The sequence below is a fragment of the Artemia sp. Qi Xiang Cuo genome, chromosome 10, assembly GCF_049724085.1.
Source record: "Artemia sp. Qi Xiang Cuo chromosome 10, ASM4972408v1, whole genome shotgun sequence".
NCBI lineage: Eukaryota > Metazoa > Arthropoda > Branchiopoda > Anostraca > Artemiidae > Artemia > Artemia sp. Qi Xiang Cuo.
The window spans coordinates 62,003,419-62,031,288 of NC_142803.1; the positions used below are offsets into that span (position 1 = coordinate 62,003,419).

The 27,870-nt window shown below is 34.6% G+C and overlaps 2 protein-coding genes across 3 annotated transcripts in view; both read right to left on the reverse strand.

Annotated features, from left to right (window-relative positions):
• LOC148948003 (uncharacterized) overlaps positions 1-27,870 on the reverse strand; it is an 88,677-nt gene that overhangs the window by 54,858 nt on the left and 5,949 nt on the right. Inside the window, exons 3-4 of the mRNA XM_089095642.1 lie at positions 23,999-24,102; positions 18,572-18,742 (exon numbers count right to left, since the gene is read on the reverse strand). Coding sequence (XP_088951768.1) covers positions 18,572-18,742; positions 23,999-24,041 — 214 coding nt within the window. The 5' untranslated portion in view covers positions 24,042-24,102. The remainder of the gene's footprint in view (positions 1-18,571; positions 18,743-23,998; positions 24,103-27,870) is intronic.
• Positions 13,929-17,596, reverse strand: LOC148948004 (uncharacterized). 2 transcript variants are annotated; one of them, XM_089095644.1, is made up of 2 exons: positions 16,302-17,596; positions 13,929-14,959 (listed from the first exon to the last, which is right to left on the reverse strand). In XM_089095644.1, the coding sequence occupies exons 1-2, from the start codon at positions 16,384-16,386 to the stop codon at positions 14,340-14,342; spliced, it is 705 nt and encodes a 234-aa protein (XP_088951770.1). In that variant the 5' UTR covers positions 16,387-17,596; the 3' UTR covers positions 13,929-14,339. The 2 variants fall into 2 exon arrangements, with proteins under 2 accessions (XP_088951770.1, XP_088951771.1); XM_089095645.1 differs by having other exon boundaries at positions 16,310-17,593.

Below are 27,870 nucleotides of genomic sequence, written 5' to 3' on the forward strand. Positions count from 1 at the left end.
GTAAATCGTTGCTTGAGAAGGGGGAAAGCATTGCAATCGTCATCGTTTTTCTGCACTTGAATTAATGCGCTCAATGATTTGGGGAATAACTGTAGGAATCTAAAAAGCGAATTTTATTCGTGTACTCAACACCGGCTTCAACAAATTTCCACATAAATTCCAAAACAAGCAACTTTTCTGCGGATTTATGTATGATTTTCTACGTAAAGCTGTATATCACCCATGCATCATCTACTGGTCCATTTCTTTGAAGATGTGCCAATGCGGGTAGCATATACTTCAGATCATAGTTAGAGTTATGTATAAAAACCGGTAGAAAAAGTTGTTTTTTAATTTTTAAATTACATGAAGTATGAGTCCACCCCCGAAAGTTACTTTTTCACGTTGAATTGGGATCAATAAGGTGATTGTGATTCTGCACCGCGTCTTTTGGGGCAAGTGCACCCCTACACACCCAGCCAACCGTTCCATTTTCCAACGCCAATTGCTCTTTATCCGACAATGTCATCGGATAATTAGTATGACGTAATCGCGAAATTGCTCTGTTTGCTGTTTTTATTAAAGAAACCAATAGCTTTTCCATACTACCCTCCTCGTCCATATTTAAAAAAAACTCTTCCAATAGCATTTTATTGTTGATGTCGCGACGGCCGTGCGCGTAGAAGCACGCAACTAGTTTGTGTTCCTTGACTATATTTGGCCTTGATGGGTCTGATACCTAAACCAGTCTTGTTTCACAATCCAAAGACACTTTTTCAAATTGTAAAAGATAATTTGGAAAATTTTTAAATTGTAAAATGTCTTTGCCTTCTGCCGGCATATCTATTCTTTGATTTACATGAGGTTTGCAAGGTATCATTTGATCTGAAAACGTTCGCTCAGATGTGAATGGGGAGAGGCACATGGGGCAATAGAAACGTTCTCCTTTCTTCGCGCCTTGAGAGAAGAGTCGACTTATCGCCGTAACGGGGAAAAAATGACCATAAGAATTTACATCTTTAGGAGGTTCGTAAATAACCCATACAAAATTTTTAACGTTTTCCACACTCGGTGTCCTCACTGAGTACAAAACTCCTTTTTTATCTGGTTTTTTCCCCCATCTACAAATCCAGTGTCATACTGGAGAAAACCCACCCCCACCCCAATATTTTCAATTGCTTTCTTAAAGATGCTTATTTATTTAAATGACACCTGGTACCTTATCTACAAACAAACAAATATTAATGTATGGAAATTTTTCCCGCCGGTATGAGCAAGTCCGTCAAGATTTTTTATTGTTGACTCTTTTCTTAATGTACTATTGGCCGCCACTAAAAATTAATATTTGAAGCATTGAAGTCCAGTGTCAAAATAAAAACTCTGAACTCCTTTTGTAGCCGACAAATCCGGGTGGCATTTTATTCTTTTACCCCTCCCTCCCCTTAAAATAAAGTTTTTTTTAAATCTACTGAGATTCAGATCCATGCGTTCAATGTATAAAATGGTTGACCCTCTTGCTAAATATATCCAAAGTTGAAATTAGTTTATTTACCCAGTTGAAAAAGTTGTCTTCAAATTCGTTTAGACCTGGGTAAAAAGTCTGGTTGCCTGTCGAAAAATGAAAATAAAAAACGTCCCCAGATGTCCCCTTTTGTAAATAAACTTTTTGGTTCACTGATGCCTTAATTCCCCACCGACCTCCCCATGTCTGGATCTGGATCTCAATAAGTGCTCGAATTCTGTAAATATAGCTGTGGAGATTTTTCATGGGGTCATTTAAAATAATGCCAGCGTTTTCCTCGGGAAGGCTAAAATCTACCCTGTATGTTTTCAAATGGTCTAGAGCAGATTCTAACAGATAAAAATCATGCAATTCCGGTGATGTAACACTGTTTTCATGTCCTGTCACTGTTTGTTCAGTACTCAATTCTCTCATTGTTATGCTCTGATTAAAAATGCCCGCGAAGAATGAGCTGATGTTGTATTACTACTACTTTTAGTTAGAAGGGTGGAGGAGGGTGAAAGGGACCTTTAAATAACATCACTCCCATTCTGTTCGACCACATTGGAGGGATGTGACATGAGGTCCCCTAGTACATATTCTAAGGTGTTTGGGGACAATTGGTCAAGCCAGCCGGTATTTTTCTCTGATAGAATTTTGTTATGAGGACTCGGTTCAAATTTACATGTAGAATCATCATCTAAATATTCACACATGAAACAATCTGTCGACCCCGGATCCTCAGGCATGTCGATATCATAAGTTAAGTCATCCAGGCCGGTCATTTCCCCAAAAACATCGTTAAGGAATCCATCTTGTCACTTCAAATTCTCTAAAACCAGTGTAGGTTCATCCTTGAACTCTGCTGGTGGTGACATAATTGGGACTGTAAATATACGTGCTTCCGTACTCTCGGGTGCCTCTGGTAGTGCTATAATTTTTATCTGTGGAAAAAAAAGTTTTATTTTTTATGTAAAATAAGCATTTTTTTTTATAGTTAATAAACTTTTGTCAATTTCTCATAGTCATTGTCCCACCACCTGAACAATTAAAAGAAGAAGAAAAAAAAAGTTACATTGCCTTATGTCTTTCATAATGTCAACTGAACATGTTAAAAAAAAAATATTTTTTTTTGTCGGGAAAATGTAGTCATTCTTAGAAAGGTAAGTTCGAACAAGAGAATGATAGAAAAAATTAATGGTTTTATTCCAAAATTTTTTTTTTTTAAATAAAAATGCAAAATATGAGTCCAATTCTATTCTTTGAGCCTCTTCATTATAACTGTCGATGAAATTTGACCATTGTTCGACTTACGCAGTATGCTGTACGAACACTTGCTCCTCGGCTTCAGTTAAAGGACACGAATCCCCATATGTCGGAGGTTGGTGTTGTTGTTACTTTCTCAATAATCTGTATTTTCCTCTGTCTTTTGCCAACGGATTTTTTCGCCCTGGGCTAAATAAATACTTTTAAGAGAGACTAACTTTTTTCTCCGTCCATATTAACAATTAAAATGTTGGATGGTCCTTTTTAGAGCCCCCCCCCCCCCCCCAAACCCCTCCCAGGGAGAACCCATGGGAACCGGGGGGGTCCTTCGGTGTAGGAGGATCAATACACATTCCGAGTGGGAGGGGTATCGGATTTCACAACACTGTTCAAATAGAACAGTCTCAAATTCTTTTCTTGATGAAATGACCAAAAACGGCTTCATCCAAATAATGTTTCTTAACATTGCTGCGAAGACATATTTGGAAATTATCAAAAAACCTTTTTCCCTGTGTAAATTGCTTATTGAAGATATACATCTTGCTATTTAAAGTCCGATTTGCATGCGACCCCACTTAGAATTCATATCGTGTTAAAAAGCGATAGTAGATCTTATAAGTAGCGGATTTATGAAATTTAATATTGTCAAAAATAACATTCTACAATTGCGATTCAAATTTATTTTCCAAATTTTTTTGTCTTTTCGTTTTTTTCAAATTGTTAGTTTTTTTTGTCTAAATTTAGTTTTTTTTTTTTTTAATTATAACTCAACTTTTATTGAATTTTATTTTTAAGGTTTTTTTTTTCGTTATATAAAATCATGATAATCGCTCCATATATATCATTAATTTGTTTAATGAAAGAAAATTAAATAGATTAGAGACAAATTTTTAAGTTTTTACTCATAAAAAGCTATGCGCATGATAAAATTTTGTCTTATTTTTTGAAAATAGAGATAGAAAAAAATTATGTATATGCTTACAAATTCTGACTGGACTTCTATATCTGAGCTCCTTTGCAAAACTTGAAGGGGTTCGAGCTCACATTCTTCAGTAGGTTGAGCTGAGGCATTATATAAGGCAGTCCATTCCCTTTTCAACTTCCTTCCAGTTGCCATGGAACTAACGCGGGGGTCAGAGGGCTCTGTCACTATAAGTTGGGTGCTCGATGCATGGTCTCGATCGTGTGTAACTTTTCCAGCGAATTTGATAACAGACGCTCTTGTGGCCTGTATTAATGAAGGTTCACGAGATCTCGCTTTCTTCTCAGAAGGGGGATTATTGCACGTCTCTTCTTCCATTAAAAAAAAAGACAAAAAAATTTATCCTGTAGCAAAAATGTATTTTGGGTTTTTGGAAAATAATTCAGTTTATGTTAGACATATAAATTAGCTTAAAAAAACATCTTCATTTCAAAATCAGGGGTTTTGTTTGTGGGCTGGAGGGCCTTTTATCAACTGCTCCTCCCCCCCCCCCGAGGTCCAAGCTTCCGTGACTTTATTTGTAAATTAAAAATGAAAAAGTAATATTTTCGTTCCTTATTAAAAAAGATGGATAAGAATTTCATGTTGAAGTCGATTACTTCCTTATAGCTAAGCTAAAACTTTTAATTATTAAATTGTTTTATAATTTAAAAAATTTTATTTTTGTGGAAATGGGGGGGGGTTTGAATGAAGTAAATTTCAGGAATATATTATTAAATGCCTCCGGGCCCGGAAATATTTTAAAAAAACATCCCTAAAAAAAAACCACTGATCTTGATAAAAAAAAATCACACTGTAATAAAACAGGAAGCTTTTGTAACAATTAATTCATTCAAAGAAACAAAATTTTATTCTAATCCAGTATAACCTATCGATCGCTACTCACTTTTTCAAAAACATCCATAAAAAGGCCAATTATATATAAAAAAAAAACACATTAAAGGCTTACGTGCAGATAATTTTTTTAAAAAACATTCATAAAAAAAAAAGCCACTTATATTTAAAAAAATTAACATTTTTTCAAAAATATAATTTTTTTAAAAGTTTTAACCACACGGAAAGAAAACCTAAAGAATTTCTTAATTAAATTAATGAAAACACATTTTTTTTTTTTTTTTTTTTTTTTTGCAGACGGGGCTGGGATTTTTTTCGAAAAAATCACAAAAAAAAGGGTAATTTTTATTTTTAAAAATGAAGCTTTTTTAAAAATTAATAAATTAAAAAATCAAAATTTTATTATAATACCGAATTATCAATCGAAAGCTGAGCACTTTTTTTCAAAAAAACATCTAAAAGACCCATTGATCACGATAAAAAATCACACAGTAAATTTCTACCTATAAGAGAATTAGAGTTTTTTTCAGCTCATAAAAAACAACAGGATTCTAAGTTTATAAGTATCCCTTAGTTCTAGTGTATGGAAAGAATTTCTTCCTTAACTTAATGACAATTTCTTTTTAATAATGAGAATATCTTTTTACTCACCAAAAATTGCATAGAATTATCAATTTTTATATTTAAATTCTTTTTACAAAAAATGCCTGTAATCTCAAGTTAAACTATTCAGAACTGATGGAGAATCAAATTTGAAACATGAATATATACAAAAATAATTGCATAACAATGAAACAAGACGTGCTGGTTTGACTTTATCACCAAAAAGACATTGAACTTTGAAATTGCGCCATTCCCCTGGCAAAGAGTGTAATGCTCCTTTAGAATTTGAAAGTTGAATATATACAAAAATAATTGCATAACAATGAAACAAGACGTGCTGGTTTGGCTTTATCACCAAAAAGACATTGAACTTTGAAATTGTATCATTCCCCTGGCAAAGAGTGTGATGACCTGTAGATAGGACTACCAGAAAAAAAACCTGTTTGGTACGGGGGCGTTGGCAAAGTATAAGTTAGCATTCTACTTATATTTCTATGATGAGTGTCGAAAACTTTTTAAACCTGTTTTTCCTACTAAATGTTGAAATAACTATCATTTAATCAATAAAAAAAATATTTAAATTCTTAAAAAATTTAAAACTTTTAATGAGTTAAAAGTTTAAACAATTAAACGGTTTTTGACATCCCAGATATAGGGCAATTTTCTAGAGGGAAAAAAACAACAACACAATAAAAAAAATTGACTAAAGAAACATTAACTTTTTAGACTAATTCTGAAATCTAAAAGGGAAACTTTTTAATTTCAAAAAGAAAACAACATGATATCTCTTAAAATAAAACGATCCCAGATATAAAGCTATGAGTTTGGGTTAAAAATAAAAGTTCTGCGTTATAAAAATATTTATCTCTCTTTTATCCCATTTCTTTTTCTATCTCTTTATTGGAAATTTAGATATAAATATTAGATAAATCTTAAATTAACGGATTGAACACCGCCAAGAGGAATTTAAGGAGACTCAACAAATATCTCCTAGCTTTACATATCTTCTAACCATGAAAAATCACACAAATATTGTCATTGGTCGAAGGCAAGAGCTGAACACAAAACCTATCATTGCTGTCTGATTTTCTACAGCATGGACGGCTGGGCAACATTATGCATGTTCCAACAGTATGGACGGCTGGGTTACACTCGTCAATAAAAAGGCAAAGAATTAGAAACAAGCGACTTTAGAGTCACCCCTTAATGATGCAGAAGGCAAGTTCTTATCACTTGAATTCTCAACTTCAACAGGGCCAGTGATCCGTGAATTCTAATTCACAAAATGTAGGGAGGGGGGGGGGTATGTTATAAAATAAAATGCCACCGCCTTCAGCAACAAGAATAATCACTTTTTGCATGGGACAGCCCAAAAAGTGAAGGTTGCTATATATGATATGATATTTAGACGCACAATCTTCAGGAAAAAAAAGTCCCAAGATAGTACTAGCTATGGTAGAGGGGATATCAATTTTTCGATGTTTTAATAAAGAGTCATGTTCCATATACTTTCTTAAATGACACAAAAACTTAGAAGGCACATAAAGATTTTAAGTCTACGCAAACCCCCCAAATTGGTATGACAACATTGGTGCTATATATGATATGATATTTAGACGCACAATCTTCAGGAAAAAAAAGTCCCAAGATAGTACTAGCTATGGTAGAGGGGATATCAATTTTTCGATGTTTTAATAAAGAGTCATGTTCCATATACTTTCTTAAATGACACAAAAACTTAGAAGGCACATAAAGATTTTAAGTCTACGCAAACCCCCCAAATTGGTATGACAACATTGGTACAATGTACAACCCTCAAACTTTCAGATAACTAGCAACTTTGAACCTTTCCTTGATTTTTTTATAAGTTTTTATCATATTTACAGCGTGTAAATTCCTCTTTTCCTCCTTAGCAGTTTTTAATGAAAAAAAAAACTCAAATAAATATCTGAAATTTGGAAACCTTATTTTCCATGAGAGGGGGGTGTATTTTCATGGGGATTATTTTCCATTGGGTGTATTTTCTGGGGGGTATTTTCCGTGGGGGATATTTACAGGAGGGGTTATTTTCCAGGGATGGGGAGTATTTTCCGAGGGGGAAACGCCTAGAACCTAAAACGTTAGTACAATCTATGCAAATATTTAGCCTATAGCCTATATTCAACAGCCGTCATCTGCAAAATATAAAACAAATCAAAAGAAAAGTTTCTTAAAACAAAATGAAAAAATAATTTTTGTTAAAGAGTCTAGGCTTTTTCACCTTACTAACGTTCAACCAATCTATAGATCCTGTCATAGCTGAACCTATGTAAGGTGAGGAAGCTTAGGGTCTTAAAACTAAAATCTGTTCAGAAAAATATGGTTCTTTTGATTAGGAGCCCGAGTCCCAAAAAAGTAGGGCCAAGAGATTTTTTTTAATGTGTTGACACTTTAAACCTGGAAGTCAAGATTAAGGTCATAGGTGCCTCGATTTTCAAAAAAAAACTAGACAAAAATATATTAATTTGCCTGAAAACTGGGCTTTTCAAAATTATGGTTTGCACAACGTTAATCCAAAATCTTTTTCTATTAGCTTGAAACTTTTACCTATCATTGAATGAACTAAACCGTAATACATTTGTAGGAAGGGGGGTCATTAAGGGGCCCAACATTGCTTACAAACCTTATTTTTTCTGATCGGTTTGAAAAAAATGAGTGAGAGGTCCCCAAGCTTAAAAAAATTAATGCAAAAAAATTATCGTGTTGTTTAGTTTCTGCAAAAAAGGGATCCAAAAACTATTTTTTTCTGATCAGCTCAAAATTATTTCTTGAGATTTCTGGCCAAAAAAAAAACATGAAATAAAACACATAGAAGAGGAAATAGGTTCTCCTAAATAAGGGTTTAGAAAACTTTCTCTCAGAATCGCATTCACCTACAGCCCCTGTAATAAATTTTGTAAATCGCCATTTTTTACAGACAGGCAATGAGAAAAAAGCGGGTGTATCTGACCTTTGATCAGATTGGCTCAAAATTGTCAGGGATCATTCCAGAGATGAATAAACACGTGTTTCAAGGAGACAGTGTCCAGGAAGGGTGTAAGATGGTCCGGGAATCAGCCAAAAACTTTTTACCCGGGATTATTACAGTCGCATGCACCTGGGGTCGTAGCAAACTTAAAGATAAACACGTTTACATTCGGGATACATTCCTCCCCTAAAAGTTGGTCTCAAAATAGCTGAATTTTTTTTATGAATAGCTCAAAACTTACATTGGTAAGTTCTTAGATTCAAATAAACTCATTTCACAATAAAAAGAAAAAAAAACTATTTCTACCCAGAAGAGGGCCTAAAAGCAGCTAAAAACTTTATCTTTCCGAACCATTGAACCAAAAACCCGTAAACTTAGGGGCCGAAAGAACCCTCAAGCACAAGTAAAATAGTTTGGGGGCACATGTCCTAAAAATAGTATTTTTTTCCAAATAGAATATGAAAGTCTTTCGATCAGGCCTCGTTCGAAAAAATAAATTATGGTTCACCCGAAAAAAAAAATCTTATGTAAGACTTGAAACCAGCAAACGACTCCAATTATCTTACCAGGGCTCAAATTTTCTAAGCACAATACTATCAAAGCAACACTGGGAAACTATCAAAATCAAGGACTTCCTAAAGTTTAAGGAAATATGTGTTACTATTCCTATTTTTCTTTTTTATTACAGGCTTCACGGCTCCATCACAAATGATGATTTGCTGCTAGACCTGGTAGTTACCTCAAATTCTAACACTGAGGTACTTGTCATACCTATACCACAGTACTAGCCACACGAAGGAAAATAGAAGCACGTGCAGCGAAGTAAAAATCAACAGAAATTACCTGTAAAAGCAAATCAATTAATCAATCCTTTTATTAAAACTAAAACACTATTACAAACATAAAACAGTTACTCGGCCCAAGAATCTTGGCTTGTTGTAGGCCTAACAATACAATAATAAAACACTAAAAAAACATAAACAATACGCTAAATCACAAAACACACATAAAATAAAGATAAAGGAGAATAAACACTAGAATACGGTTAAAAAAAAACTTGAAATAACAGGTAATAATAATCATAGGCAGCGCAATAGCACTGCCTAACTAAAGAGCGATGTGGGCACAACGTATTATTATTATTATTTCATTTTTTTTTAGAACGGGGCACTTTGTATTGAAGTTGTCATAGAAACTTTGAAAAGGGCTCATTCAGTTAGAAAATGGAAGGGCTAGTGCCCTTTTTAATAGTTGAAAGTGATTGGAGGGCAACTAACTACCTACCACGCCCATCATTTCTTCAAACACATTCAATCAAAATTTAGTCATTTTGTTCAACGTATTTTAAAGGTCCAAAAATTATGTTTTTGAGGATGACACCCCCCCCCATATCACTCAGGGCAAGGGTTTTAAGTTATGCCGTGGGGTGCATATAAGGTTTATATAGAAAGAGTGATCGTATAAACTTCGGAGGGGGCTCATTGGATTAGTAATCAAGAATTTCATGCCCTTTTTACGATTCAGAGTAATCGGAGAGTGGATACACCCCCCGCATCTCATGTATTTTCGCGAAATGCATCTAATAGCAACTTTGAGATGGCCATTTGTTGTCACAGAAACTTCGAAAAAAGGGCCATTTTGTTGAGCGTAGTTGAAAGGTCTGGAAATTATGTCTTTGAGGATGACAACCCCTTCCCCCCAGCCCTTGGCGCAAGGTTTGTAAGTTATGCCCCGAGGGCATATAAGGTTTATATGGAAAGGGTGGTCGTAAGACTCCAGAATGGGCTCATTTGTTTGGAAATCAGATGTTCTAGAGCCCTTTTTATGAGTCCAAGTAATCGGAGGGCAGCCACCCACCCCCACACGTCGTGTTTTCCACAAATTCATCCGATAGAAATTCTGAGATAGTCATTTGTTCAAAAATAGTTCAAGCATCATATAATAATGCCTTGAGGGTTGACAGAATCCTCCAGAGTCTGGGTTGTATGTTATGCTTCAGGGGCATATAAGGATTCTATGGAAGGGGTGGTCGTGTGAACTTTAGAAGAGGCTCATTTGATTTGAAATGTATAGTTCTATTTCCCTGTTAAGAGTCAAATATGATGGAGAATAATTAGCCCCCCCCCCTCCCTCATATCCTCTTTCCCCGAAACGCATTCAACAGAAATTGTGAGATAATCATTTTGTTACCTATAGTCCAACAATCATATAACAATATCTTTAGGGGAGACAAAATCTCCCAGAGCCCATGGGCAAGTTATGGTTGCAAGCTATGCCCCGGGGCATATAAGGTTTTTATCGAACGGATGGTCGCATAATCTTTGGATCGGTTGGAGCTCATTTGATTGGAAGTCAGAAGTTTTTGTGCCCTTTTTAGGAGTCAAAAATGAATGAAGGGCAATCAGTCCCCCCCCAGGCCTATCATTCCCCAAAACATATCCGATCGAAATTTTTAGAGATCTATTTTGTTAAGCTTTGTTTAAAGCTCCAGTAATTATGTCTTTGGGGATGTCAACCCCTCCCCCCACAGTCCTCAGGACAAGGACTGTAAGCTAGGCAATTCGTTCATTGTTTACACGTAGTATATCTTATTGAGAAAGGTATGCATGTTTGAAGTTGCCTTCTCAAGACCAGAAAAAATTTGCGCTTTACTGATAACAAAATACGTTTTAAATATTTCCCTTTGTTTTACTTCCATAAATAAAAAATTATCCAAACTTTAAAAAATAAATATCAGTAAATAAATATGTCAATTAAATTAACTAGCCACGGTCATTCGTTTTTCTTTTCTTTCAGTAAAGCGCAAATTATGTTCTGGTCTTGAGAAGGCATGGGGTTATCAGCCCTACTCATGTTAATTTTTCTCGTTTTGAGTTTGACTCGACTATTTTTTGTAATTTCTGTTCGTTTTAAGTTTCATTTATTTATCGTGATTTGTGGTAGTTTTACGTTTGTAAGATTATTTGACTTAATATCTGCTCATTTTTGGCTTGATAAAGCTATTTACTTTTCTTTGAGAAACTTGTTTCGTGGAATCTTTTTTAAATTGATAATAAAAAGCGATAAACAGAAACAAAGAAATTGGAGAAAACAGGAACGATTAAGTTGGCATTAGAACACAAAAAAAAACGATGACTTTTAACAGTTAGCAAGGTTTTTGAACATAATTTTAAATGAAGATGAAAAAGATATTTCAGTGTGAATAGAGTATCCCTCCCCCACCCAAAAACAGAAGAAACAATGGGGAATGAGAAAAGGGAAAAATAAACCAAAGAGGGAGAAAAATTGCTGAGCTAGTAAAACCCACTGAGAAACTGCCTTTGCGGAGAGGGATGAATTGATAAACAGGAGACATCTGAGCTGAAACAAAAGAGAAACAATAGGGAAAGAGAAAAGGGATAGAATAAACAAAGGAGGAAGAAAAATTGCTCGACTAGAAAGACCCACTGAGAAACTGCCTTTGCAGAGAAAGGTGAATAGATAAACAGGACACCTCTGAGCTGAAAAAAAAAGAGAAACAATATCAAAAGAGAAAAAATAAACAAAAGAGGGAGAAAAAATACTGGACTGAAAACAACCGCCGAGAATCTACTTTTGTGGAGAGATGTAAAGGGACAGAGATAGAGGATTCGTGAATAAATACAACTTTTTATCTATAAATCCTTTGAAAAATAATCGGATAGAATCAAGGAAACGTCTAATAGTTCCTAATTTTGGCTGTCTGACTATTGAGTATTTTGCGAGGGTACACTTCAATCCCGCCAATTGTTTTGGAAGTGGGCAAAACAAATCTTTGAGGGGCTGCCAATATTTAACATAAAATGTTGCAGCCACTAGAAAGCTTATTCAAATGCAACTTTGAGGTTTCCATTAGTGATAACTTCTCCAGTACTTTTAATCCTTAGCCATCATTTTCCTATACCTTCCTATATGCTTACTTACATATCTGATGTGAGGGTTTACTTAAGTTTTCTAGGATATTCAAGAATCTTAACTTGGAAATTGACTAATGGTTATTCAATAACCGTTATTCAATAGCGGTTATTCAATAACCGTTATTCAATAACTGTTACTCAATAACCGTCATTCAATAACCGTTATTCAATAACTGTTAATCAATAACCACTATTCAATAACCTTTATTGAATAACGGTAAAAAACACTTACATTTTATTCAAGCAAATAAGTTATTAAACAATTATGCCTTATTATTTATAGACGAAAAAATAAAGTGTTTATCGGCTAAAATTTTTAATTAAAACATGAATTAATTAAAACATGATTTTTCTTATAATGTAGTATTAAAAGTCCATATATTTCAACCTCGTATTTGGAAACCTTTAAGAACTGGGAAAGGGAGAAAACAAAATTTAGCTTAACAGTAGGGAAAAAAATGCTAGAAAATAACATAGTCCAATTTTAAAAAACATAAAACATAATAGAAGAATAAAATAAATTATTGTGTAAACTACAATTATTCTTTTCCTAATCCTCCATTACAGCCCAGCCTTAGTTCCACTAATCAGAACATAATCCATGATTTAATTTTAGAGGGGTCTGCACAACAATCTCAAGGGAAATCCCCTCCAACAACCTATTAACCAGAACACACACAAGATTAAAGTTGGCCCTTGTTTTTTGAAATTCTAATATTACAAGAACGAAACTGTTCGCATTTAAAGTTTATCCCAAGTTTTGTGTTAAGTTTATTCTTGAGCTTTGTTTGAATTTAATCCCTGGGTTTTAAGTCTATTCATGAATTAACTAAAAAAAAACAAGTTTTTTTTAAACTGAAAGTAAAAAGCAGGATAAAAAACATAAAACGAACAGAAATTATTCCGTATATGAAAGGGGCTGTCCCCTCCTCATAATAATTTAATTTAAATTGCAAACATTCTTGCTGAAAAGGACCTTTCAATTTACCAATAGAACAATTGTCCCAAAGAAATAGAGGAGCGATTCACCGACGCACAGACAAATATTGTAAATCCTCTTCGAATACATAACAGTTTAAGACAAGAAGCAAGCGAGTTTGTACCACAAGTCAATAAGTAAAAAGACACAAATAAACGAACAAAAGCAGCAACGTAAACAATACAACAGCCCATCTAGGACAAATAGTTAACAAAAACTATTTGGAGCTAAAATTAAAGTGAAAAATAAGTGGGAAATTAGGAACTACGGAGGACAAAAATTAAAGTTTCCAGAATCCAAGGGAAGGGGAAGCGGCAAAATTGGTTTTTCTCCTTTTTTCGACGAGAATACCAAAAATTGGAATTTCCAAAATCTAAGTGAGGGGAAGGGGTAAAAAACAGAGTTAGGAATGCGACAGTTCCCGTCAATTGACGGTACTTTAGAAGACAAATACTTATCCTCGTTTTTCTCTTCTTTACGGTTTTTATCGTTTAAACAAAAACTATAAATGAAGAGAGTCAGAATGACAGGGTAAGAGCTTGTGTATTCTCATTTAGTCCTAGGAATAATCAAATAAAAAAAATCAACTGAAAGTAAGGAGCAACATTAAAACTTAAAACGAACATTAATTAATACGTATATGAGGGGGGTTACTCTCAAGACATCGTTCTTTATGCTAAAGTTTATTAGTACTTTTAAAAAAGCTTCGTATTATTCCAATTAAACGAGTTTTGTATTCCAGGAGTCATTCTTAAAGGATTGGGACAAAATGCAAACTTTAGCGTAAAGAGTGAGGTGTTGAGGAGGAGCAACCCCCCTCATATATGCAATCATTTCTGTTCGTTTTAAGTTTTAATAGTTAAAAAATACTAAAAATTAATTGAAATACTAAAAAACAATTGAAAGACAAAAACAAAACAGGAGCCCATATATGCAAAGAAGCTAAATTTTCAAAATTTTTAGACCTCTTCCAACTTTACATTTAGGCAACACTCTTACCTTTATGATGAAAAGCTAAGATGATTTGCCGTAACTGAAAACATTCGCAAAAACGCGGCTAAGAAATCAGATTTACGTACAAGTCATACACTTTACAAACACTGATAAGTCCATTATATAAAAAAAAAATTGGACTTGGGACTGGAATACAAATACAAATACTAGTCAGAATGGTATGTTAAAAGCTTGTCGATTCTCATATAGTCCTAAACACAATTCGAACTCCAACTCTAAAATTAAATCATATCTTGAGATTAATTTTTATTAGTTAATTGTTCTGTGTGTCTCTTCATATGCCTTTTTCCGGAAATTTTTCCCGAAAAGCTAATGTTGCATACATTACACCTATATATCGTTTCACCACTATGAACAATTCGATGACGACGTAAAATAGAACTACTACTAAAACTGTCTTGGCATATAACACACTTGAAAGGTCTTTCGCCGGTGTGAATTCTCCGGTGTTCAATCCAATGGCTTCTTCGACGGAATCTTTTATTACACGTGTCACATTTTAAAGCTTTATGTTTATGGTGATGAGCTGATAATTGAGCACTAAAAGTAAAAGTTTTCTCACACACTTCACACTGATAAGGTTTTCCCAATGCATGTATTTGCATGTGTTCTTGCCAATTTCTGATTCCTGAAAAACTTTCACCACAAACTCTGCATTTATGCAGCTCCTCTCTCGGTAATATTTTCAAAAGACAACTTGGGTCCTCTCCACGCTTCTCCTGTTTAGCAAACATGTCACTTTGAGTTTCCTGTCCGATATCTGAACACATTTCTTGTTTTAGATATATAGTCATAAATCTAGGCCTATTAGATGTTTCAAATCCTTGTTCAGATGGATTATGCTCAAGCAACGTGATATCTAGAATATAAAATTTACTCATAGTAAAACATAAATTTTTAATTTTCGCTTTTGCCATTTGATCAATCTAATGCCAGTGATAAGCTTGGAATAAGCTTTTGAGATTTATATTTTTTGTTTTCGCTTTGTTCTATCACTGTCTAAGTTTTGGTCTTGATAACAAGGTTACTGGATAATTCAATTAAGTGGGAACACACCCATAAGGTTTGTCTACGGCGGAATAAAGCATAGAACTGGCTCAAGAATTAAGACTGGATTCGTAAAAGATGATCTTTTTAGTCAAATTTCTTGATAAAACTCTAGGTTTCCACATTAGATTTAAAGTACCGAAAACTAAGACATAGCAAAGAATTTTAAATAAAATGAAACAGATGTGAAATGTCTCCCCTTGTCCCTATACTGAAACATAGCAGCGCCTAGGACATACCAAAATTCATACTTGTCAATCTGTGGAAGAGATAGTTTCATAGTAGGAATTCCCTTTAGTTTCTTAGTGTAGCATGGTTACAATAGAATTACATATAAAAATTTATTTGCTTTGATGTTATTTGTTATTTGCTTTGATGGTATTTTCCAGTACTTCCAATGTGGCATATGTGCTAGGACACTGCAGATATCTAGCAGCAACTCCAACTTACTAAAATAGGAGATGAGGGCTAGATTTATTTTTCCAAGTCATTGTACCAAGTCAAGGGCACAGGAAGAGACCAACTTCGGTTCATCCTTTTATTAATTTTTTTTTTTCAAAGAAATACAACAAAATGGTTATTTTTTAATGAAAATAGTAAAAAAAAAGTTATTTTCAAATCTACGGGAGAGGGAGGGACTAGAAGTAATTACTCTTCTCGCAATTGGCACTACTGTCAAATAAAGTGAAAATGGAGCTTGCCATATTCTTTAAGGACAATGGCAAAAGAGTATTTCAACCTGTTTTCCCACATTAAATTTTGGAATAATTATTTCTCAAGCGCTAAAAGTTTTTGATAGCACCGCTATAAGACAGTTTCCAATGTGAACAAGAAAGCCTCACACTAAGAAAAAAAAAAAACAACTGATGGAAAAAAAACAACAGCTGAAATATAAAAAAAGCCCAGAATTTTGAGAGCTAAAAGTAAAACTTCTACCTTTATAATGAAAAGTTTAGGTGATATAACACTGATCATTCCATTATCTTTCAATTAACAGAATACATGTTGTCCAAGGGTCTTCTAGGAGACTCTTCATATATCTCTTAGCTTTACATTTCACCTAACCATGTAAAAACCACAAAATTGAACGATTAATTACAGGCAACGACAACCCTCACATATGGCGTAAAATTCCCTCCAGTAGACTTACTTACTTAGGTACTTAGGTCCTCCTGAGCCATCTGGCGCGCATAGGGCATCGACGAAGCCTCGAAAGCCTCCAGTAGACATTTGGGTCATAATCTGGTAGCACCCGGATCAAAGAGCAATGGACGTAGAAATGATCTGGCATGCTGTGTTTGGTACGTCACTCACAAGAAAAGACTACAGGTTGGAGTCTCGGTGCAATAGTTTGGTTTTAGGCGAGGGTTAGTGGCGTTTCCTTGTAAACCAGCTAAGCGTCCAACCAGCTTCAAATGGGTACCTAGAGGAATCTAAGGGGAAAACAAAGGAGTCGTTGGATGATATTTCTCAACCGCATAGAGCACTCAAAGCCAAGGTGCAGAGTATCAGAAGATCAGCGCCTGCGCTACGTGGACCTCATTGATCCGTATGCGCTTTTCTTTTTCTTTCATATTACGGAAACCTAGTTCTTACCATTTGAACTTTGTACTTCTGCAGAGCCTGTGTGAAGTTGAAATTAGATGTAAGTATTGAAATAACTAAATACCTGACCAAGTGAAACTTTTCCAAAATGAAGCTCATATATGGGATTGACATATAAGGCACATATTATACCAACATTGATCATTGCAATTAATAGAATGGATGCTATTCAGAGGTCTTTTTGGAGATGCCTTCTAGCTTTTAATATTACCTAAGCTTGGGAAATACATTATTTTTTTTATAAATCACATGTGATGGCAATCCTGGCCTATGCTGACGAATGACAGCTGTCAAAAATAGCTAAACGTATCAATAAAAGCACAAAAATTAAAAAATTAAACCCATTCCTTGTCATTTGAATTCCCTGCTTCAACACTGCCAGTGTAATATTAAGATTAGATGGTGACTGGAGATTAGGCATAAAGGGCTTCTCAACCCGGGGCACCCCACTTCCCCCATTTGGCACCCCCTGATTTCATCATTACAACTCACACCGATTACATCAAACTAATTCATTGGGTCAAAATCAAAAGAATGTATATCTAACATTTTCATAATACTGCAAGCATTAAAAAGCTAATTGATATTTGAACTGATTTCAGCTGAAGCTTTTAACTAGGAAAACAATATTCTATGTCCAGATGATTTAATTTTCAAAGACACTTTACAAAGCAAGTTTTAGTCCCTCTTTGATTATTATTTTTGAGGGTTTTGGAAAAAGCCCTCAGGGTTTGTGAATTGTATAACATATTCTCTGGTTTTAGAAACTCAAATATACCAAAGAAATCTCAAAACACTAAAAGCATACCTGTCTTTGCTAAGCTTTTCAAGCTTTTTATAAAGTATACATTAATCTACAAATACAGAGGAACACCTAAAATTTGAATCATATAGATTCTAGTACACTTTGAAAGGCAGTTTAAAAATACCTTCTTGTTTTAAACCTTTCCTGGCGAACGCAGTGTGAATCAACAATCACAAAAAAGATTTGTCTATAAACAATAGTGGATCAACACTAATTTTTAAGAGAATACAAATTTTTATTATTGTTGGAAAAAAAACACTACAATTTAATATTGTTTTAATATTTTCAATTATAATTAAGTTTATTCCTGTAACTATCACGGTCAGATCGATTTCTGAGATTTTCAGGAAAACATGACCAAATTTCTTCAGTGGATAACTCAAAAGAAAGACCTTTTCATGTCTTATTTTGAGTAAGTGACCCAGCTAACAATAAATAAAACAACCTTAAGTAAATGTTTTTTCTTTCTAAAAATTAAGAAAACAAACGCTATACTAGTACAATACCAAACGCTATATCTAGTAAAATACTATACTAGAGTCTGAAATAGGTCTGAGAGATTTAGGAAAACATGACCAGATTTCTTCAGTGGATAACTCAAAAGAAACACCTTTTCAGTTCTTTTTTTGAGTAAGTGACCCAGCTAACAATTAATAAAACTACCTTAAGCAAATGGTTTCTTTTCAAAAATGTTTAAAACAAACGCAACGTTTCCTGTGACATTCATCCTTGAAATTTTGCGTTTGAATTTGAACAACAAGTTTGACAAACAATATTTGTGAGTCATTTTTATCCAGAATCCTGATTCTCAAAAAATCCTGATTCTCCTGAATCCTGATTCTCCAGAATCCTGATTCTCAAAAAAATTTGTTAGTCACTAAAAAAATTGGTGATCAGCCATGTCTCGCCAGAGCATACTATTGATCAACAAAGCTGACAAACAACGTCTCCAGAAAAGCCCTTTTGATAACTTAAAATATAAAACAAGAAGATCAGAATATTTGATAATAATACCTCCGTCCTTACTAGAATTGGACTCAAGTTTGAGGAGGTTGGAATCAGGTTCGAGCTCTGCAAATATATTTGAGGTAATAGCTAAAAGACTGTCTTCTTGCTTTGGTAGTAAAATGGGACTCTTGCATCCAAGATGATTATCACCATCATTTGGGATTTTGTCTTCAGCTTCTGGAACACAAATACAAGCAAAGTCGTATAAGAACTATCAAGACAAACAAAATGTTCTGCTCTTACAATCAATAAGGATATAACAAACTTTTGAAAAATTCTTTGGTCATGGGTAATTTTTTGACAAGACTTAAATTAATATATTCATTAATATATCCAAAAAATATAAAGTCTCACCAATAATATAAAATTTAAATCTGTGAATTTAATAGACTAGAACACAAACTTGCAAGAAACAGAGTTCTTCTTTGTAAGAAATTAAATACAAAAAACAAGTTTTTTTTAACTGAAAGCAAGGAGCGACATTAAAACTTATAACGAACAGAAATTATTCCGTATATAAAGGGGGCTGTCCCCTCCTCAACGCCTTAAGTTTTTCATTGATAAAAAAAATAGAGTTGTGAGAAAGTCAAACTTTAGCGTAAAGAGCGAGGCGTTGAGGAGGGGACAGCCCATTTCATATACGGAATAATTTCCGTTCATTTTAAGTTTTAACGTCGTTCCTTACTTTAAGTTAAAAAAACTTGTTGTTTTATTTAATTTTTGAACGTTTTTGAACTAATGCAGGTTTTGATTTTGGCTCACCGTACATGAATAATTAAAACAAAATTTGAATATCAATTTTACTTTTTTTTGGTTAAATGGCTTTCTCGAAACTCGTTTAATTTTATTTACGAACGTTTTTATTAGTAATAAATATACGTAACTTACGAATTAACTTACGTAACGAAGTTCAATATTCATATATTTTTAATACGTATATTAGAGGGTTCAGCCCCTAGTCAATACCTTGCTCTTAAAGCTAAAGTTCGAATTTTGTTTCAACTCTTTAAAAATGACCCCTTAATCACAAATGCCGTTAATTAGAATAAATAGCTTTTATGAAAGTACTAAAAAATCTGAGGCTTAAAGAGCGAGGTATTGACTTCGGGGTGAACCCAATCATATACGTAATGTTTTCTATCGTTTTAAGTTTTGATGTTGCTCCTTACTTTCAGTTGAAAAATTTGTTTTTTTTATATAATTTCTGATCTTTTTTTAAATAATGCTGAGAAATCCGGCGCCCCCTTCATAGTAATGTCCCTTCCCCCATGAAAACTTCCTTCATGGAAAGATCCTCCCACATAACCCCTCACCCACCCCTCCACCCACTACCAGAAAAAATCCACCCTGAAAACGTCTGTATACTTCCCAATAACCAATATATGTTAACGTTGGGTAAAGTACATAACTTTCAGCCCTCCCCCCAGGGACTTCAGGGGATAAAGAGTTTGACAAAGTAACTCTTTTGAGTTCTGCTTATACACAATTACTGAAAAAGAGTCATATATACAATTTACGAAGTGAAGTTCAAGATTCACTGCATAACAATTGGCGTGATCCCAGAAAATAGAAAGGGTAACCTCAGGAAAAAAAATCCCTTAATTAAGAAAGTTTCACAATTAGCTGGCTGTACTACTAAACCGGAAATTCTTCTGGAAGCAAAAATTAATCAAAATTTTTAGTTTTCAATAATTACTCTAAGCCAAAATCCTGTCTTTAAAAATTAGCTATATTCCTAGAGCTCAATGATCATACGAGGCGTGTTTTTTATGTAAGGTCCGTTTGAACATAAGTGCACAACGAAAGATTATTTCAAAAAAGTAAATTTATTTTCAGAAAGTACATCCGTTACTCTGTTTTTAGGCATAGTTACCAAGTTTTTTCAAATATTGATCATACCTCTAGCTAATTTTAAAGTAAACTCTTGATAAAAACTTGCCGCCGGCTTCAATAACTAAGAGTTCACTGCCGTTTTTACGTCATCATCATCACTGCAACGGTTGCCACTGAGGTAACAACCGGTTGAAAAGCAGACAAAACATGGGTTTTGCATAGGACGCCAAATCAGGCCAACAGAACATGGAATGGAAAATTTGAAGGTCATGGCCTTGGTGTTTTGGAATAGGTATGGTGTTTTTTCGGTTGACTTCATGTAACGAGGAACCGCTATCAATGCAGAAGCCTACTGCATAACCCTCATAAAGCTCTGTACAGCGATTAAGAAAAAAACAAAAAAAAACTTGGCATGCTGACAAAGGGAATTATCCTTCTTCATGCCAATGAAAGACCTGACACTGCTTGTTAGACCTGCAATTTGTTGGATAGTTTTGACTGGGAAGATATAGACAACCCACCATGCTGATCTTGCGCTGAGTGATTGACATCCGTTTTTCCACCTCACACAGTACCTCATTGACAACCGTCACAATGATAATGATGACGTAAAAGTGGGAGTGAATTCTTAGTTACCGGAGGTTTATACAGAGGTTACTTTAAAATTAGTTGAGTGGTATGATAAGTGTTTGAACAAACTTGGCAACTATGCTGTTAAATAGAGTAAAGTATGTACTTTCTGAAAATAATATTTTTTTTTTAAACTAATCTTTCACTGTGTACTTATGTTCAAACGAACCTTACTTAAAAGACACACGTAATATTTTTTCTACTTATTTTCTACTGATTTTTTTTAAACAAGTTCCTTATCTTTAAACTTGGCCCCCGAAAAATCATAAGACTACCTAATTGCATATGGAGGTCTTTTTCATTCAAAATTGAGTTCCAGGATTTTTAAATTTTTCAAACAGTTCGCGGTAACAAACTGTAAGTAAGGAGCGATGTGGCTCAATAGTAACTGAAATTCTAAAAAACAGAATTTTGATTCCAAGATATATCAAAAGAATCGGCTTATTATGCTGATTACAAATATATAAGTTTCATTAAGTTTACTGCTATCCATCAAAGGCTACGAGCCTGAAAAATTTGCCTGATTTTCGAAAAAGGGGGGAGACACCCCCTAAAATAAAAAAAAAATCTAAATGAAAATCACACCATCAGATTCAGCGTATCAGAGCACACTACTTTAGAGGTTTCAAGCTCCTATCTACAAAAAAGTGGAATTTTGAATTTTTTTGGCCAGAAGAAAGATCACAAGATGCGCATCAGTGGTCCTAGAATATTGCGATTAGGCTCATTTGAACAGAAAAAACGCCTGTTTTAAGTGACCAAAAAGATTAGAGAGCAACTAGGCTCCCTCCCACCCCCTTTTTTCCCAAAATCGCCCGATCATAATTTTTAGACAGCCAGTTTGTTCGGCATATTTGAAAAGCCCAAAAACTATGCTTTTGGAAATAGCATGACCCCCCCCCCTCCTCCACAGCCCCAGGGGAAAGGTCTTTAAGTTACAAAATTTACCAGTTGTTTATGTGTAGTATTTGTTATTGGGAGGTATGCATACATTTTTCGGGTGGGGGGGGCAAATTATCATCTGGTGGGTTTTTGCACTAGGACAATTTTCTACGGGGAGGGACGTTTCCAGGGGGTAAACTTTTCAGGGGAAATTTTATACTGGGGAAATTTGACTGAATTCCCGTACGAAACTCTTTATATGTCTTGCTTTCTCTTTGCAAACTCAATTTAACGTGTGGACCTGCGAAGAATATCTGTCTGGGGTAAATTTTCTCCGAGATTGGATTGTCTAGAGGATATTTCCATTGGGGGGGGGGGGGGGAGATTTCCGTGGAGAGGATCCAGACTTCCTAGCATTATTCGAAATAGGATGGAAACGCCCTCTAAGAGTAAAAAAATATAAATGGAAATCACACCATCAGATTCAGCGTATCAGAGAACACTACTTTAGAGCTTTGAAGCTCCTATCTGCAAAAATGTGGAATTTTGTATTTTTTTTGCCACACGAAAGATCACAAAATGCGTATCGACCCAGTGGTCCTAGAATATTGCGATAAGGCTCATTTAAACGGAAATTAAAAGTTGCAGTGCCCGTTTTAAGTTACCAAAAAGATTAGAGGGCAACTAGGCCCCCTTCCAGCCTTTTTTCCCAAAATCGCCCGATCCTTAACACCTCGCTCTTTACGCGAAAGTTTGTTTTTTGTCCGCAATTTTTTAAGAACAACTCCTGGAACACAAGGGTTGTCTCATTAAAACAATAAGAAGTTTTTTCAGAAGTACTACAAAACTTTGGCGAGAAGAGTGTAGGGGATAAGGAATACCACTCATATATGTAATAATTTCTGTTTATGTTCAGTTTTAATGTTGCTCCTTACTTTCAGTTGAAAAAAAAAATTGTTTTTCATTTAATCCCTGATAAAAATTTTGCTTGAAAAAATCATGGGAGGTTAACACTTGGAAGTTCTTCATACTCTTTGGTAGTCACATCAAATCAGCAGATAATTCTTCCAACTTAAGGGTTGGCAAAGCACTTTTGAAGAAAACAAATCAACAAATTCCGTGTTTTTATGGAGGCAAAAAGGGACCCAGTTCCTTCAGAAAGCTAAAACCTACGTAAAACAGTACCAAACTAAGTTAAAATTACTCAGAATAGACAAAGAAAGGATTTCAAAGAGATTTCAATAATAGTAGTACATTTTCAAATTGTTATAGATTTATCTAACTTTAATTTTCTCAGAAATCTTCGGAGAAAATACCTTCTCAGAACATATAATGTAGTAGACCCTGTAGATATTAAAAAAAAAATTAATTAGTTATTTTTAGAAGTTAAAACAGAAACGAAGGGGAACAAACCTGTCCTTAGCACGATAATTTTTTTCTTAACCAAAATTTTTCTGAAAAGCTTTAGCAATAAAGAACTTAAATTCACAATTTTAAAGATGTCGAAACAGACAGAACTACAGTATTTTACTAAAGTAATTAATTTATTAATAATTTATAGTTTAAGAAATAATTTGCTTATTTCTGTTAAATTAACATGTTATTTGACTTTTGTCAGAGAGACCTAGATCTGACAATTAGAACTTGGTCTTAAGGGACAGTAAGGAGTAGTTCTTAAGGGTTTAACAACTTTATCAATTTTTCTATAACCCTACCTTGACAATCATCTAATGACTAAGCTCTCTCATTAATTGCTTACTAAATTGCACAAAGGAGATATAAAGTTATGACTTAACAAGACCAATTTTAAATGGGGATTTTAGAACGAAAACAATGTAAATTTCCTTATTTTTGAGGTTTAATTCATTTTAAATAAAAAAGATGTATGGAGTAATTCTCAGCTTCTTAGACTAATTTTCAACCGAATAAATTCAAAATTCCTAATGAATTTCGTAATATAAATTCCATATAATATAACATAAATAATATTATAATATATAAAGTATAATACCATAATAAAGTATATATAAAATAAATTCCAAATTCAGAGTAACATTGGTAGGCTTAATCCCCAGTACTATCAATTACCTTGCTTAACAGCAACATTATTTGGGAGATCAGTTGCATCCATTGCTACGTCCTTCAATTTGAATACAGTTTTCTTTCTTGAAAAAATTACTCTTCCATGTTATCTGAAATTTTTAGACTCTATAATTACCAACATTGAGCATTCCATCTTCGAATAATAACAAAAACCACAAAACAAAGAATATAATTGGAAGAACATGGGACAAAACCCAGATACATACCAAAATCTAATTCAGTATCGAATTATTACAAAAAATAAAAAAAATAATATTTTCAGGAAGCTTGCCCAATTTTTGGCAACTTCAAAAGGTCACTAGCAACTCTTCTATGTAGAGTTGGGAAAACATAGAAGGGCAAGCTCCGCCTTCACCCTAATCTATTTAGAGCATCTCTCTACTATCTTTCAAAAATTTCAAATTCCCCAAACATCTTTCCTTGCAACCTCCCCTCACCCAATTTGGGAACGATCTGCTTTTCGTTTGGCCAAAAAGGACGATCTTTGGCATTATGCTATCCTTCATCCTCAGATCATTTCTTAGCCATTTCAACTTTTCTCTCATTATAGCTCAAGAAAGCAGGAGGAAACCACATGTTTCGTGCAGATTACTGCTTAAAATATTATCAGTCAGACCGGTACCCAAAACAATCTATAGGGGGGATGGGAACAACAGGGATATGGGACATGGTACCTTTGTGAAGAAAATCTTATTCAATAAGTATGCCTTGATTAATACCATTGTGTCTTATATCAGGGAGTGTGTTATATCAGGAGTGTTTTCCTGAAGACATCAGAAAATGTTTTTATCAGAGATTTTTGGTAATAAATGTTTCTTTGTTTTTTGAGTACGAAAGCAGATCTGGTCTTCGTAACGTAACTTCTGAATGGTTTGTGGTATTTATAATGAGTGTGTTTTTTTTTCAGAAGCTGTGTTTTTTTTTTTTTTTTTTGCTCCAGAAAACTATTAACTTATTGATTTATGTTTCAATCTAGTGACAAAAAACTGAACCTTTTTGAAAAGATTCCTGCTTTGGTACTCTGGGACATGTGTTCCTGGGTGCCCAGTGACATTTTTTGTCCATTGTGTCCCAGGGTATCCTCCTATCTACATCTGGCAACTCCAGCCAAAGGTCAAGCTGCGAGATGGAATTAGGTGATATACATCAGACTATAATTCAAGTGGTATCTGTAGTTGCCTTATTACTTTAATTTTTCCTAACATTGTCGATTTTAGCAGAATGCCAAAAAATAGGAAGGTTGATCCATCTCTCTATGCCTGGGATGAAGAAAACATGAAGGCTGCTGAAATGATTCGCTTGAAAGATGGTATGCCATCTTTCAGATCTGGAGCTACACTGTATCATCTCAGATCTGGAGCTCCACTGTATAATGTTAAGATGTCAACACTTTGTTGGTACTGTAAATCACTTGCTGCATCATTAGATGAAGAAAAATGTTGCTTCACACCTGGCTAAGATGTAAATAAGATATTCACTTCTGAACTGGAAGATTTCTTTGACTCTTATCTTCTGCTATCATTGTGAATAAACTAAGGACTTGAAAAAAAAACAGGCAAAGAATTTCAGCCTGGAAGTTTGCCAAGGCAAATAAAGTGAAATATCCCAAATTGTGGGACCACAATGAAGCAACAGCAGACTAGTACACAAGGTTCATGAAGAGACAAGCTAGAATTTCCCTGCACAGACCAGAAAGCACAAGCCTTCATTGAAATCTTAGTTTCAGCTGTGATGCAGTTGCTTCATTCTATGAACAGCTGGAACAGCTATACTCAAAATATCATTTCCCAGCTGACTGCATTTATAACATGGATGAAACAGGCTTATTAAATGTTCAACAGAAATACCTAAAGGGGCCAAGCAGTTAGGAGCAACTAGGTCACAGGAAAGAGAGCAACTAGGTCACAGGAAAGAGAGAAACTCGTCACAATGGTTAGAACTATCAATGCATTGGGAAGCTTCATTCCCCTCTACCTTGTCTTTGGAAGGACTTAATTTGCAGAAAGGCTCTTGTATGGTGCTCCACCAGGAACAAAAACTGTTGCTAATGGAAAGCCTAGAAATGCATGGATGATGACAGAACAATTTCTTGGCTACTTCAACCACTTTAAAAGGTATGTGCCATGCTCTCCTGAACAACCGGCTCTTCTGCTCATGGTCGTCACATGAGCTGTGACTTTTTTTTCTGCTGCAAAGGAAATGGGTTTTGCAAATTCTTACACTCCCTCGACACACATCAAATGAGCTACAGCTCCTTGATGTAACCATCTATTTTCCATTAAAAATTTATTTTTATGAAACTACTGAATCTGGCTTAGAAACAATCCTGAGAGACCAGTTATAGAATACAAGATCTCTGAACTTCTTGGGGTTGCTTTCCCAAAAGGTTTCACACTATTGAACATTGTGAGTGGCTTCTCTAAACCGGGAGTTCAATCCAGTTGTCTGGCAAGAATCTGACTTCCTGTTATCTTTAATTCCTATCAGCAATCCCAGCCGTCCAACGTCTGTGTCAGAGGGTGAGTGTGAACAGCAGAGTTGTGCAGGTGAAGAGAGCAGATCATCAGGCAGGCAGCAAGTGCCTGGGACTTGGAAGACTGATAATTCTGTTTTTGTTCTGTCAAGTCAGATACTTCCTCATCCTCAATGTCAAGTGCATTCAGAAGAAAAAGGAAGGAAGACAGCCTCACCAATCAAAGATTTTGACTGCGACCCCTGTTAAAGATGCAAGATGCAATTTTTGACCAAGAAAGAAAAAGAGATTATAGGAGAAAAAAGAAAGAAGAAGCCAAGAAAAATAAAAAGCAAAAGACCACAAAAGGAACGGGAACACAGAAAAAGGAGCTAGCCAAGGTGACTCTGCATTTTAGTGACAGTAGTAGTGATGCTGCTTCTGTTGATCTCTATACTGATACCAATGATTAATTACACTTTCGTGACCTGGAAGAGGCTGTAAAAGAAAAGAGGAAATAAATCCCGGTAATTTCGTACTCATTCTATGTGCTACAATGAAAGGTTCAAAGTATAATGCCCGCTAGGTCTTGGAGATTGAAATGAAAGGATACAATGTGAACTGTCACAAAGTTATAAGAAATGATATAGAAAGTAATGATTTTTTTGGCATTTTGGAAGTGAAGGAAGACTTATTTTGTGAGGAAGTGTCCTTGTTAAATATTAGAACAGGGTCACGGTTACTGATAAGGAAAGAGTCAAAGAGAGTTCTGCGCAACTCTTTGCGCATGTGATAAACTGAGATAAAGTTACAGGAAATATATAGAAAAGAATGAAAAAGTTTGTTGCACTTTAGAAGTGAAGAAAGATATATTTTGCAAAGAAGAATTAGAGACCATGCTAAATGATTTAAAAAACAATATCAGATGCTGATAGTGTGGTACCAGATTTTAAAACATGGTGGCTGTAAAGTTAGAGACAAATTACTGAAAACTATGAACATGATTTTAGATAAAAGAGAAGTGTCTTGTAATTTTTGGAAACAAGAAAGGTGATGAGTAATTGTGGTTGTATAGTCATTAGCCTGGTTCTTGTACAAAGTAAATTATTTAGTATGATAGTACTTTTTAGACTTAGGGATGCAGCAGAAGATGAAAACTTGTTGAAGATCAAGATTGTGTTTTTGGGCCATCCATCTGGGGCAGAATAGAAAGCATGTTGTCAACCAAATTAGGAGGATGTTTAGTTCTATTGTTGCATTGGTTGAATTCATCTCCATTGAGTTGAATTGGTTGGCTATTAGGAATGTACCTCAATGGAAGACCTTCTGCCTAGAACAGTGCTGGAGAGATACAATCAAGTCCAATGAGAGTAATAATGATAAAAGCAAGGTATGATCCAGGGAC